This window comes from Clarias gariepinus, chromosome 26, assembly GCF_024256425.1.
Source record: "Clarias gariepinus isolate MV-2021 ecotype Netherlands chromosome 26, CGAR_prim_01v2, whole genome shotgun sequence".
NCBI classification, from domain to species: domain Eukaryota; kingdom Metazoa; phylum Chordata; class Actinopteri; order Siluriformes; family Clariidae; genus Clarias; species Clarias gariepinus.
The window spans coordinates 12583728-12599113 of record NC_071125.1 but is presented as its reverse complement, the minus strand read 5'-3'; the positions used below and the strand labels follow the sequence as shown (position 1 = coordinate 12599113).

Here is a 15386-nt window from a genome sequence, read left to right as displayed (position 1 = left end):
AATGTTTAATTTGGACATTTTAAACCTTAAATGAAATGTAGTATATAATATATACAGTATATATATAAATATAGTTAAAAAATACACTGATATATTCAGTTGATAAGATATAAACAGCTAAAATAATGTAATTTTGTATAATAAAATTATGTATGCATAAGTAAAACCACAGTTAATTACAAGTTAACTTTGTAGTGGACTATAAAAAAATTGTAGAAATGCAAAAAGCTAATAGTCACAAATATACTGTTATTTGCATTCGCTGAAAATCTCAACAATCACTAAATGTAATATTCTACTGTTATTCACACCGTGTAAATTAAGCTAATCTAAAGTAGAGCCATTTAACTAATCACTATTGCTCATGAGGTGATTGCGCAATGTGATGCTAGCGAGTAGCACGTGAACAGATCTAGCGCGACTGTCCCGAAGTTAACAAACAGTTTAAACTAAAAGCACTTAAACTATACAACTTCTACACGATGAAGAGATACAGTTTTACCGACCCTGCTGACGTTTCGCTATCCGTAACACCAACATCAACATGTATGGCAGATTGCATGAATGTTTTCTCTTTAAGTGTTCGTGCATGACGTGCCGTGAAAGCTCGGTCTTGCATAGCGTGCAGGTTACCGTCTTCTTAGAGGCGTTTAATGTAAATCACTCCCATACCTTGGAGGACTCGGGGCGCGCGCTTTTTCCTGCCGGCGCTTCTGTAACCTCCATTGCGCGAGCGGCTGTGTGTATTTGTGCATCTTGGGGTCGCGCTTCTCAGTAACGTGCGCAGCCCAACTAATCGATAACAGCATTCGTTGACAACGAATTTCATTATCGATAATTATCGATTTTATCGATTAGTTGTTGCAGCCCTAATATATATATATACCTACATACATATACACATATACATACATACACACAAACACACATACATACATATACACACAGGAAGAATAATTTAAACTTAACATTTAAGGGTAAATTCATATGCAATGAAAAATATATTTAAGATTCTATGTATTAAATGTTAATAAATAAATTTTTATATTTCAATTAAGATATTGATTAAGAATAAATAAATGTATCAAGGTACAGCACCCCGAAGTACCCCACATTACACAAAGTACCCCAAAATTACAAAATGACTCGTATATACTATTGATGAACACCAGCATGTATCATGTACATTTGACATGTAAACAGAGCCTACAATTATGTGATAAATATTACTGTCATGTAAGAGGAATCATATTTCATCCTTCTTATTAAACATCCTATCCATCCATGCATTCCATCTTTCCATCCATGCATTCCATTTACCCTATGAATTTTTTGTTTTTTTTTACTTATGTAAAAAGGTTGACAATACTCACTCTTCCAGTTATCTTTCCCTCAGCAAAGTCTGTTCTAAATCTCTATAGAATAAAAAATGGCAAGCATAAGAAAACACATCAAGCTAACAATGTGTGTGGTGGCCTCATAAAACATTCAAATGATTAAATGTTTATATTTGCCGTTATTTGCCTCCCTTGCACACATAAAATTTCAGTTGCAAGCCAAGAAGAGAAAGTAAATTAGACATATGTGGAATGCTAACAAGCATGATATAGCACATCAAGGAGACATACACTACTCAGTCAAAAAAAACTAATTTCATTGACCCACCCATCACTCTGCAACAGAGTAAATTTGGACTTATTAGACCACATGACCTTTCTTCAATGCCCCACAAGCCATTCTTTATGCTCCGGAGCAAATTTAAATCTTCCCCGCCCCCCATTAGCCTCACTGACGGGGTGGTTTTACGGGTAAACAACTATTTAATTGCAATCCTTTAAGTTCACTTCGCTTTGTGCATTTGGAAATGCTCTTACTTTTAATAATAAACATAGTGGTGAGTTCTACTGTTGATGTCTGATCTTTTCTAAGGGACCATAAAAAATGCAGCATGAGACATCATTTTCACATATGAATTGGCCACAGCTAAATCCAGACCTTACCCTATTGAAAATCTTTGGGATTGCTAAAGAAGATTTTACATTGGAGTCCAACTCTCCCAACATCAGTACAAGTTCTTGGAGAGAAATTAGTCTGTCTCTGGATGCTGTGACATTGCATAAGCGTATGTTACTTTTTGGGGGGCCAGGCAGTATATATGTACATTACAATTCTTTTTTTTTTCAGTAACCATCATTCAAAGGAAAAATATACTGTCCACATCAATTAAAGCGCAAATTATTTTTAAAAAAATCATCGAGCATTATATCATCACGGCTCATGTTGCATTTGAATTTCACAATTGAGTATTGAATACTTTCAGACTTTATGTATACATTCAAGCAACTGATATTAAATAACATTTTGAATCTAAAAAAAAAACCTAAAACATGCTATGTTGCATGTTTTTTTTACTTGACAACTGCTGTGTGTAAATACAAGCTGGCCTATACTGACAACTTACTTCTGCTTTGACAGCTGTGTCAAGTTTGGCACGTTAACATATTCGGTAATAGAAGCTTATGTGCACAACTGCAGTTGATGTATGTACAGTCGTGGCCAAACGTTTTGAGAATGACACAAAGTTTTCACAACGTTTGCTGCTAAACTGCTTTTAGATCTTTGTTTTGTTTCTGTGATGTATTGGAATATAATTACAAGCACGTTTCAAAGGCTTTTATCGACAATTACATGAAATTTATGCAAAGAGTTAGTATTTGCAGGTTTGGCCCTCCTTTTCTTAGGACCTCTGCAATTCGACTGGGCATGCTCTGGGGCAAATCCTGACTAATAGCAACCCATTCTTTCATAATCACTTCTTGGAGTTAGTGGGTTTAGAATTAGTGGGTTTTTGTTTGTCCACCCGCCTCTTGAGGATTAACCACAAGTTCTCAATGAGATTAAGATCTGGGGAGTTTCCAGGCTATGGTCCCAAATTTTTTAACGTTTTGGTCCCCGAGCCACTTAGTTATCACTTTTGTCTTATGGCACGGTGCTCCATCGTGCTGGAAAATGCATTGTTCTTTACCAAACTGTTGTTGGATTGTTAAAAGAAGTTGCTGTTGGAGGGTGTTTTGGTACCATTCTTTATTCATGGCTGTTTTTTTGGGCAAAATAGTAAGTGAGCCCACTCCCTTGGATGAGAAGCAACCCCACACATGAATGGTCTCAGGATGCTTTATTTGTTGTATGACACAGGACTGATAGTAGCGCTCACCTTTTCTTCTCTGGACAAGCCTTTTTCCAGATGCCCCAAACAATCGAAAAGAGGCTTTATTGGAGAATATGACTGCCCCAGTCCTCAGCAGTCTATTCACCATACTTTCTGCAGAAGATCAATCTGTCCCTTATGGGTTTTTTTTGGAGAGAAGTGGCTTCTTTGCTGCCCATCTTGACTCCAGGCCATCTTCCAAAAGTCTTCGCCTCACTGTGCGTGCAGATGCGCTTACACCTGCCTGCTGCCAGTCCTGAGCAAGCTCCGCACTGGTGGCACTCCGATCCCGCAGCTGAATCCTCTTTAGTAGACGATCCTGGCGCTTGCTGGACTTTCTTGAACGCCCTGAAGCCTTCTTAACAAGAATTGAAACTCTTTCCTTGAAGTTCTTGATGATCCTATAAATTGTTGATTTAGGTGCAATCTTAGTAGCCACAAAATCCTTGCCTGTGAAGCCATTTTTATGCAACGCAATGATGGCTACATGCATTTCTTTGCAGGTCACCATGGTTAAAAATGAAAGAACAATGATTTCAAGCATCACCCTCCCTTTAACATGTCAAGTCTGCCATTCTAACCCAATCAGCCTGACATAATGATTTCCAGCCTTGTGCTCGTCAACATTCTCACCTGAGTTTAAAAGACGATTACTGAAATTATCTCAGCAGGTCCTTTAATGACAGCAATGAAAAGTGGAAAGGTTTGTTTGGAATTAGGTTAATTTTCATGGCAAAGAAGGACTATGCAATTCATCTGATCACTCTTTATAACATTCTGGAGTATATGCAAATTGCTATTATAAAAACTTAAGCAGCAACTTTTCCAATTTCCAATATTTATGTAATTCTCAAAACTTTTGGCCACGACTGTACGTGTAATGGACTTGTGTATGGACTTGTAATGCACCATGGTTTAAATATACTCTAACTATACCCTGTTTACTTTCCTTCTTCTATCTTGCTTGTTTTTCTCTTTTACTCACCAATGCCTCCGTCAGCAGCTCTGTGCGATGTTCAGTTGAAAATTTGAGTGTCTCAGACTTCTTCCCACTACCCTTTCGAAAGGTAAGGCTAAATTCGGTGCCCTGTCCTTTTCCCACTGGTAAGATACCACATATATCCCCATAAGGCCACTGTAGGAGGAGTCACACAGTCAGTACCATGCATGTACAACTTGCAAAAAATGTGTTACATGACAATATTTCTAAAACAAATATCCCTATAAGGCCACTGTAGGAGGAGTCACACAGTCAGTACCATGCATGTACAACATGCATAAAATGTGTTACATGACAATACTTCTAAAACAAAGTACTTAAAAAAATAAAAGCATTAAAAAATATTTTTTTTTAATTTAAGCATACTAATAAACACAAAACCTTGTGTTAATTTTTTTGTTATTTTTTTTACTTAAAAGCTAGAACCAATGTTATCAACCTCTACTGCATTTGGTTATAATATTGTGACTAGTACTCATACCTGGTTTGTAACTTCTAACGTCGTAGGGTTGTATGTTGTCATGCCATGAGTCCCAATAGAGAAAACGCGCTTATACCTAGAAAGAGAAAAAACATGCATCTGACCATTAAGAACGCATGTTTCGAGGAAAGGAATCTTTCGAGCTGCTGCGGCAGCGTGCGGCAAGCTGTGAAAATGCCGTTCATTACCTGTAGGGGGCGTGTTTCAATTTGAAGTACAGTGGAACCTCGGTTTACAAGTAACGCGGTTTAAGAGTGTTCCGCAAGACGAGCAAAGAGTTTTAATACATTGTCTTGGTTTAAGAGCACAGAGTATTATGTATCACACATGCGCTTCTTGTTTTGATGGCGAGCGTCACGTGATCACAACTGAGCCCATGGTTTTTCTCTCTCTTGCACTGCAGAATTGTGGGTAATCGTCTCCTCTGCTGGGTCTTAGTGCTCGTCTCTTAATGGTATAATCAACATCCGTGCACGCGTGTACTGTTTACTATAACACTATGACCATGTGTGTAAAACATTTTATTTTGTGTTCGGAAGCGCGTGGGTACAGCTGTTTTTTTATAACGTGGGTGTGCAAGTGAGTAAAGCAAAAGAAATTCTCAATACAGAGGTTAAAAATCCATTTTCTTCCTTAGCTCATTGCTGTGCGTGTCTGCTTCACAAACACACACACAGACATTAAGACGAGAGACTCTGCTCTACACAGAAACCCTGCTCTGTTGCGATTTTTTTAAAAGGTAACGTGCGGTTTATTTGTATGTTTGTTTTACTTCACAGCAGTGATTCCGTTAGCATGCGCTCACACGAGTGTCGGTTGCAATGTTCGTTGCTTATTTTTCAGACAAAACAGCGTAGCGGGAAAGAGAGGTTGATTTATGACAGCTGTTTACGGAAGTGTAGTCCAGTGCGGGAGATGCATTGTGGGTAACGCAGTCTGGTGAGTGTGAACGCGAATGCGAGATGTAGGATTTATTTTGACTATTTTGAAAGGTAAAGTGCAGGTTAATTTGTTTTATTTTTAATTAAATTTTTTTATGTATTTATTTTTTTGGGCTGTGGAATAAATTATTTAAGTTTTCATTATTTCTTTTGGGAAAATGCAATTTGGTTTACCTGTGTTTTGGAATACGAGCCAGCTTCCAGGACAAATTCTGCTTGTAATCCGAGGTTCCACTGTATTGTGTGTTTACCAAAGCCGAAAATGTGTTCTCTTTTAGGCGCCCATTGACAGCAAGCTCATAAACGTGTCTACTGTAGCTTAAACTGTAAAGACTGATATGCATTTATTCTTTACTTTCTTCTCTCCTTCAATGATGATACTTCTTTGACTGCGCTTTCTCCATTCAGTATTATTAGTAGTAGTAGTGCTCCGAATTTATTATTGTTATGATTCTTATTATTGTAACGAACCTGCGCGTGTGCAAAAAGACAAAGTAAAACAAAGAATACAAAAATGTATAAGTTAGCCTGAAACATTATTGTTTAATTGTGTATATGTGCTTTGAATATACACTAAACAATAAACACTCATTTTGCACAGTAAGAGTGAGTCACGCATGCGCGTTTTTGAACAAAAGCCTGATATAATATGCGCAGATATGAGCAGATTTATCAATGAAACTGCAGACATACTCCCCCATACAGTAAATTAAAAAAAAGTATCAAATACAACTGTTAAGTCTGTTTTAATAATGCTATTATTAATCTTTTTTTATCCATTTTATATAGGATATAGGTTATTTTTTAAAAGTAGGAGGGGGTCACGTGGCTCTGGCGAGGATGGCTGGTTGATTGTTTTGCTCCGACAACCCGCACACAAAAAAAATTATAATACCCCTGTAAAGCTAATTAATTCCCCAAAACAGTGTGACATTTTCATCACCCGGCTGTCATGGCGGATACCAGACGTGTTAGCTGAATTGAAATCACTGAGAACGGAGCTTGGAACCAAATTGGACAGTATTGAAAAACGATTAACTGAAGTATCATCATCGGTCAAGACATTAGAGAACAACCTGACAAAAATTGCGGTAACGAGCAATGAAAAAAAGAGAATTAGGCGTAAACGTGTGCTCACTTTCCCTTAAAAAAGAAAAAGTTAATATTGCCTTCTTGCAGGAAACCCACCTGTCTAAAATAGAACATCAAAAACTTAAAGAGATTGGGTAGGCCAAGTATTTTTAAGTTATACAACTCAAAAAAAAAGAGGAACAGCTATACTTGTACATAAAAATTTTCCTTTTTTATTTAAAGAACAACAGAGCGACACAGAGGGAAGATTTATATTAATTAAAGGTACTTTATATGAGTAAAGTGAGTAATTACTTTAAAGGGGTCATACAGGCCTACATGCACTTTTTTAAGCCGTTTGGACTGAACTGTGTGTTAGGAGAGTGTGTACACAACCTGTTTTGTCACTGTTGTATATAATTGAGTAGTGGCCCCTTTAAGAAAAGTGTAAGTAGGGAGTTGTCAGGTGACCTGTACTCAGAGGCAGTCAAGCAGAGACAGAGAGTAGCGTGTTCGGCTTTCCTTGCAGTGAAATGCGATATTTGAGTACTCCTTGCTTGTAGTAGCATCGTAGGTATGTGTTTATTGTTTTTTTTTTTTATCCCTACATGTGTTTTGAAATTATTGACAGCACTTAATTTAAGTGTTAAGTTCTTTCTTAAAAAAAAAATAATATTTCTGACTAGGTTAGCATTTTTTTGCAGTTCATAGAGTGCTAACACTACATGTACAACAGTGCAAAAAATAAGGTTTTGGTAACTGTCTGTTAAATGTTAGTGAATATGTTATATTTGAAAAAGTGCTACAGTTAAAATGAGAACATTTAATTTATTTCTTTGAGCATTTGTTTAGCTGTGCATTTTACACAGAAGTTTAATTGGATTATTCTTTTGTACTTTTAAACATTTCAGTTTCACCTTTCTTGTAAATGTATATGGGACTGCGACTGTGGACAAGGGGAGTCTCGTCTTCAGAGTCTTGATGTTAGGAAAGTGTTTATCTGGCTGTCAAGTTATATTCAGGACATATACCGAGGGCAGCACACAACCACTCTACGATCATAAAGATCCGCCCAGTGGTTTTCTTTTCATTTATTACAATAACATGCCCCTTCTGAAATCAGGCCAATCGCAAATGCCTTGCCGTGTGACACCTCACCACAAGAGGCCGCTCCTACACTAGTTGATCGACACTGGTGTTTTAGCAAAGACCCGCCCCGAGTGAGAAGAAGCTGTCGGCCATTGTTTTTCGCCGCTGGAGCAAAATGGCGCCTAAGCGAGTGTTGTGTACAGTTGTTGGGTGTAATAGCGAACACAGCAGTCGTCATTCACTACCTAGGGTTAGTGACCTAGTTTACCTACCTAGGGTTAGGTATCTGAGCCACTGAGGACGCAGTGGCTGAATTTAGTTTTTGAAGCTAACGTCCCCGCTGATTTACCTAAATGCGTTCATGTTTGCGATAATCATTTTTCACCAGATTGCTTTATAAACGCGGGTCAATATAAAGCAGGTTTTACTAGGAAGCTGCTCCTAAAAATCGGATCTGTACTAACGCTTCGTGTTCCTGCTTCATCTTCACCAGGCTCAGTGAGTAATTTCTTTTTCTATGACTCTTTGCAGATCGCCTTTTCTAATAATCACGATGAATGCGGAGTGTAAGTTAACTTACACTCTCATAGAACATGGTTATGGCTTCTTCTCTATGTACATCCGTCTCTATATAATCCCTAATCGCCCGTTTATAATAAACAATGCATTAAGGTGATTGTCTAGTTGCAAACTGTGTACGTAGTCGGAAAACTATATTATGCTTACCTTTGTTACGTTAGATGGTTTATAACGATGTCTGTCGAAGATTAAGAAGTCATGTAAACACATCAGTAAACACATCGTGTCCGTATCTCTCTCAGTAAGTTTCTCCGCTTTTTGTTGTTGTTGCTCGCGGCAGCGTAAAAGCCCGTTAATTCATGCCCATGCAGTAATGAGAAAGACAAATCGAGTCGATGCATGTCCATTCTTTTAATTTCTGCGTTGTCAGGCGATATTACAAACTTTCGCATAGGTTCCGTACTTAAATCAAACCAAAAACGACTGAAGAAAACAGGCTCAGGCTCCATAATCCAGCGTTTTCCAGTTTGGACTGCATTACCCACAAAGCACTGCGTTGTGGGCAATGCTTTGTGGGTAATGCAGTCCAAAGCATTGCCCACACTGGACTACACTTCCGTGGCTATACCCCACGTGTGTTGTGAAGACACGCCCCACAGAACTGGGGGGGAGGGAGAACATGTGCGGGCTCAGCAGAGGTCATGAGCATTTAAATTAGCATGTACTGAAACAGGTTGCTGAGAACAGAGCTAGTTTTTACCAGGTAAAAGTAGTGTTTTTTTTACACAATCCTTTTGAATTTTTAATTAACGTATAATACAAACTTTTCATTAGGACCCTAAAGATCATATTAACATTTAATGAAAAATGGGATGTGTAGGACCTTTAATGAATACCTATGCTCCAATACAGATACCCCCAAATTTATGAGCAATATTGTTACTTTATTCAATCAATACTGTACTTCTTTAGGACTTCTGGCAGGGGACTTCAATTGTTGCTTGGATGCAAATTTGGATAGGTCTATATTCTTAATGTGTAATCATAACTTTTCTAAAGCCCTTAAATTAGCCTCCAGTGAAGTAGGCTTAGTTGATATATGGAGAAAATTAAATCCTGGGACCAGAGATTATACATTTTACTCAAAAAGACATAATACATATTCCCACATAGATATGTTTCTTTTGCCTCAAGAATATATTTCTTTTGTAAATGCATGTACTATCGGATCAATACTTGTATCAGATTATGCACCAGTTTATCTTAGGTCAGCTCCATGGGTCAAGGCTCACCTCAACATAAACACTGGAGGTTTAATTCCTCATTACATAATTCAAGGATTCAAGGAGCTTTATTGTCATACCAGCACACTTCCATGTTCTGGTACGAAATTAGGACCCAGGTCCCATTTAAGCCACAGAGATAGCATAGTAGTATAATTATGAGGGTGTAAATATGTATATACATAAATATAAATAAGAGCAGTCAGAGATATATTATGCAGGAAATTAGACATAAACTATACATAGTGAATTGCACATTTTCAGAGGCTGTATTGCACACATTATAGGGTTATATATATGTATTGCACCATAGAGTTATATATTACACTAAAAGTTTGATTGTGTTTAATGGGAGAGGACCTACAGAGCACGGCTAGAGTTCAGCAGTCTAATTGCTTCAGAGTAAAAGCTGTTTTTGAGCCTGGTGGTCTTGCACTGAAGGCTCCTCGGCCTTCTAACCGAGGGAAGAGGTTGAAATAGAGCATGTGCAGGGTGGGTGGAGTCCTCAATAATGCGGAGGGCTCTTCCTCTGCATCTTGCAGTGTACAGTTCGGTGATAGATGGGAGCCTGCTCCCCACTGTCCTCTGTGCAGCCTTAACTACTCTCTGCAGGGCTTTCCTCTCAGCTACGGTGCTATTGCCATGCCACACAGTGATGTAGGAGCTGAGGATGCTTTCAACCGCTCCTCGATAGAAACTCTTCAGAACCAGGCTTCCAAGCCCACCTCTTTTTAGCTTCCTGAGGAAGTAGAGGCGCTGGTGGGCCTTTTTAATCAGGCCCGAGGTGTTGACGCTCCAGTTTAAGTCCTTAGCTATATGGACGCCTAGATACTTAAAGCTGGAGACCACTTCCACAGCTGCTCCATCAATGTGTAGGGGGAGAGGAGTTTGCTTGTCCTTTCTGAAGTCCACCACCATCTCTTTGGTCTTTTTTCACATTGATGCAGAGGTTATTTCCCCTACACCACTGTACCAGTTGTTCTACCTCCTCTCTGTAATAGGATTCATCGTTGTCAGTGATGCGTCCCACTACTGCTGTGTCAACTGCGAATTTGACTATATGACAGCTGGAGTGTCTCTAGTGCTTAAGAATTAATGTCTGTCAAGAGATGGTGTTGAAGGCAGAGGAAAAGTCCAGAAAAAGCAGGCTCTTATTCCCCAGGTGTGTAAGGGCTGTATGGGGCCACTTACGGGGATAAGCTGGACCTAGATGAATACACTTCTTCCATTCTCGGCTTTATATCTAAATGTGCTGATGATGTAACCACCACCAAGACAATTACCTGTTTTTCTAATCAGAAGCCCTGGCGGAATGCTGAAGCAAAGGCTCTGCTGAAAGCTAGGGATGCTGCATTTAGGGCAGGTGATGCATCAGCACTAAAGTTGGCGAGGAAACAACTGACGGCAGGCATTGGGAGGGCTAAATCCACATACGCCCAAAAAAATCAAGGGTCACCTTACGTCCAATGATCTGCGAAGTATGTGGAAGGGCATTAATTGCATCACAGACTACAACACCAAAGATGCACAATGCCATAGGGACCCCGCCCTGCCTGATATACTAAACTCATTCTATGCCTGCTTCGAGGAACATGACAACCCTCCTCCCTGTACCAAGCTCTTGCCTCTTGATAGCACACCAGATAAAAGAGACATCGCTTTTTCAGCGCTGAAAATGCGAGGGAAGTATAGCGTAATTGAACTGTTGTACATCAGAGACAGTTTATTTATAAAAAATAAGTCTTACAAACTAATATAGACCAAATACATTTTGTGGTGTGTTAAAATATTTTACGCAACTTTTTTTTTTACATCAAAAACTTTGAGGTTGACATTTGTGGCACTTTATTTAGACAAATTCTGAGAAGCTGGTATTGTCCCTCCTCTAGCCTCTGATTAGCTGAAAGTGAATGAATACAGCTGCAGTGGACAATACAATGTAATATTAAGCACATGCAGGAGAGGCACCGGAAGTACAATTGGAGCGAGCAAGAGAGTCTAAATGTAAGAGGTAAGGTTTGCACAAACCAAATTAAAATCTGAGCACAAACAACAGTCTTACATTTAGATTTTGCCACAATGACGACAAACTTATCCTAGTAAACAGTCTATTTGTTATATGGTTAAAGTCCGTGTCCCAGGGGCATGTTAAATGAGTGGCAATCTTACATAAGGAATCACGATGAGAGAAGCGATCAACTATGACTAAATCATTTTCCTGGCCTGATTACTAAATCTTTCAGAAATTAGATTGCATGTATGAATTGACCAAGATCGTGATTTTTTTTTTTTAAACCGCCAACTTTTAGATTATGCTGAGGACATTAATGTCAAAAAAATTATATTCATCTACAAAGAAAATAACAGAGGATTTGTCATTGATGTAAGACTGTAAGTATGAGGGAACAGATAAGCATCTGTATTACTGGGGGTCCTGACAGACCATACAGTAGACTTTTCCTTTCTCATTCATACTTTTTTTAATGCTCAACATCTTATACAATAAATCTGATGTTTTTAATTACTTCTAAAGAACATGTTATGTTTGTCAAAACATCATGATGTGGGTTTATTTAAGGCACCCCCAGGTAATTAAGCCCCCGCCAGGCTTTTGACTTTTTCCTCTTTTTGACATTCTAATATGTTCACACGCAAATTAAGAAAAATTAAATTAAAGATTTAGCTATCATTTCTGTTACACGTCACACTTGATTTAACACTATAATGTTAGATTAAACCTCCTGCCTTCTCTGAGAGGTAGAGTGCTTCTTTAAAGTACTTTGAGGAAGCTTGCACATGATGCATAAATTACATTTTCACAGTTTAATAATGTGAAACAACTGATCATCTATGTTTATATACAGTTAACCCAAACCATTAGAAATGTGCAATAAGAAATTGCTACTGGTGGTTGTAATAAAATAGATTCACAGTTTATTATTTAAAATAATTCATTCTCTAAACAAGCCAATTCAAGCTTTCATAGCACAGTACTTTGCTGAAAAGCATGAAACGTAATCAATGCATTTACTGTGCCTTAAAGTATAAAAGAGAGACAAACAGGTCACTTACTTCCCCCTCCAGGAGTGTTTGGTTGTGTAAAAACAGGCCAAGTCTTTATTCTCTTTGAGGACGTGCATCTTTCAGCAAACTTAGTAAAGACTGAAAAGTAAAGACAAAGAAATAAATGAACATGAGAGAACACTGCCTGGCCAAAATCAATCATTTGGATTTAAAGGGGACTTATTACGGAAATTAATTTCATAAGAAAATTTTGGACATTCTCATGGAAAATTGAGGGTCAAATCACATGATTCTCATTTATTTCAACCAATATTTACTGCACGCAAGTTAAAAATAAATAAAAAACATTTTTTAATTGCTGTTTACCCAGGGCTTTTAACACTTGAAACAAAAAAATTCCTTATTTTAAGCCCATACAGTGAATTAGTTAAACACGGTTAAACATGAAATAGATTTATTATTTTTATTTTGAGGTAAATATCAGTTTGTTGCATAGTCTGAAATTAATTACACAGTTTACAGGATATACTTAATTGTTAAAGAATGTTTGCTCAATCATAACATACTTCTAGCATACTTCTATGTACATTTACATTCACGCATGTCAGACACGCTTATCCACAGCGACTTACAAAAGTGCTAAAGTTTTCAATATTGGATAGATCCTTACACTTGACTGATTACCAGCAAAGTACTAAAGAAACAGATATGCCTTAAGTCTGCGTTTAAAAATTGCCGAAGACTCGGCTGTATACAGACATCTAGAGAAAGTTCTTTCCACCACCAAGGTGCCAGAACAGAAAAAAGTCTAAATGCACATCTTCCTCGATCTCCGAGAGACGGTGGGACCAGCCTAGTAGTGCTGGAGTATTGGAGGGAACGTTAGAGCTGAGAGGTATGTGGGTGCTGGACCCTTTTTAGCTTTGTATGCAGGCATCAGTGTGTGTTAACTTTTGTGATGTGTGTTAGAGACATGTGACTTGTTTGTGTGTGTGTGATGTATGAGCGTTTGTGAGTGCTGTGTATGATCCGAGTGTGTTTATGCATGCGAATGTGTGAAATGTGAGTGTTTGTGTGCGTGTCTGTGTGTGTGTGTGAGAGACATGTCTGTGACAAGTGAATGTGTGCGTTTGTGAGTCTGTATGTTAACATTTGTGCTGTGTGTTAGTAAGTGTGTGATGTGCGTAAGACGTGTCTTGTTTGTGTTGTGTACGTGTGCATGTGTGATGTACGAGTGTGTTTGTGTTGTGTATGTGTATGATCCATGAGTGTGTTTGTTTGTGCATGAGGTGAGTGTGTGAGGTGTTAACACTTGTGATGTGCGAGTGTGTAGAATAGGGGGAATTTTATGGTTAAGTTATCCAAATAGCAGAGGATGTTGGGGAAAAAAAAGCATTACACAATGATGTTACTCAATGTGATGCCACTTAACGTGATGTCACTGAACAAGTCACTGAATATAATGTCACTCAACATAATGTTACACAAAGTTATTCACCACTTTTCAGCGTAGGTTTAAGGCATCGTCACGGCTGACCTGTTTAAAATATCAAAAATCCCTCTACAATTTTGCATCCTCAATGTATTAAGATCACATAGGTTTAGAAAAACAAGAGAGCCCTGCGCTCAATGGTACTTGCGCAATCACTCCAGGGTTATTGAGCATGTTAAACCCTCCAACATGCACCGCACAACTTGCTCACTACTTGGATTATCTTGGTGTAATGTTAAAAATTATGTGTGTGTGTGTGTGTGTGTGTCAGTATATGTGTGACCACTCACACAAAACAAAAGGGCCCCTCACACACACAGTCTTGGGCCCTAATATCCTTAAAAAAAAACAATAGGGCCCTTCACACTATGACGAAATAGGGCTAATGTAATGCTTGGGGCCTAATAATGATGATGTTGGTCTTTCGGCTGCTCCGGCAAGGGGTCTCCACAGCGAAATATCCAGTCCGCACAACATCTTGGCACAGGTTTTACGCCGGATGCCCTTCTTGACGCAACCCACTGGTCTTAGATTTTGTTCAGGAGTATATGTGACTTCTCCAAGATTTTGTGCCATTTGCGTTACCCAAGTCAGTGCTTCTGTTGTAAGAGAGGATGCTATGCAGTGCTTTACACTTCATAAAATGTGCAGGTAACTACAGTAATACTGACATTTTATAGCATTTAATAGCTCCTTCAAGATTCGTAAGCAGAGAGAGAAGAGGAAAGGCAAGAGTTTAGGAGTGATAGTAGGGACTTTGAATGTTGGGACCATGACAGGGAAGGGAAGAGAGTTAGTTGATATGATGCAGAGAAGAAAGGTGGATATACTGTGTGTACAGGAGACCAGGTGGAAAGGTAGCAAGGCTAGAAGCTTAGGATCAGGGTTCAAATTGTTTTACCATGGTGTGGATAGGAAAAGAAATGGAATAGGAGTTACCCTAAAAGAGGAGTTTGTAAGGAATGTTCTAGAGGTGAAGAGAGTATCAGATAGGGTGATGAGTCTGAAGCTGGAAATTGAAGGGATAATGTTCAATGTTGTTAGTGGTTATGCCCCACAGGTAGGATGTGAGTTAAAAGAGAAGGAAAAATTCTGAAGTGAGTTAGATGAAGTGATGCAGAGCATCCCCAGAGATAAAAGAGTGGTGATTGGTGCAGACTTCAATGGACATGTTGGGAAAGGGAACAGAGGTGATGAAAATGTGATGGGCAGGTTTGGTCTTCAGGACAGAAATGTAGAAGGACAGATGGTGGTGGACTTTGCAAAGAGGATGGAAAT

At 38.6% G+C, this 15386-nt stretch overlaps 1 protein-coding gene across 4 annotated transcripts in view; it reads right to left on the bottom strand.

Annotated features, from left to right (window-relative positions):
* The window catches only part of LOC128514134 (dnaJ homolog subfamily C member 13-like), a 223522-nt gene that overhangs the window by 187246 nt on the left and 20890 nt on the right, over positions 1-15386 (bottom strand). For all 4 annotated transcript variants that reach the window (XM_053487837.1, XM_053487839.1, XM_053487836.1 and 1 more), the window contains exons 2-5: positions 12665-12754; positions 4690-4765; positions 4194-4343; positions 1374-1415 (exon numbers count right to left, since the gene is read on the bottom strand). In XM_053487837.1, the coding sequence (XP_053343812.1) occupies positions 1374-1415; positions 4194-4343; positions 4690-4765; positions 12665-12732 (336 nt within the window). In that variant the 5' untranslated portion in view covers positions 12733-12754. The remainder of the gene's footprint in view (positions 1-1373; positions 1416-4193; positions 4344-4689; positions 4766-12664; positions 12755-15386) is intronic.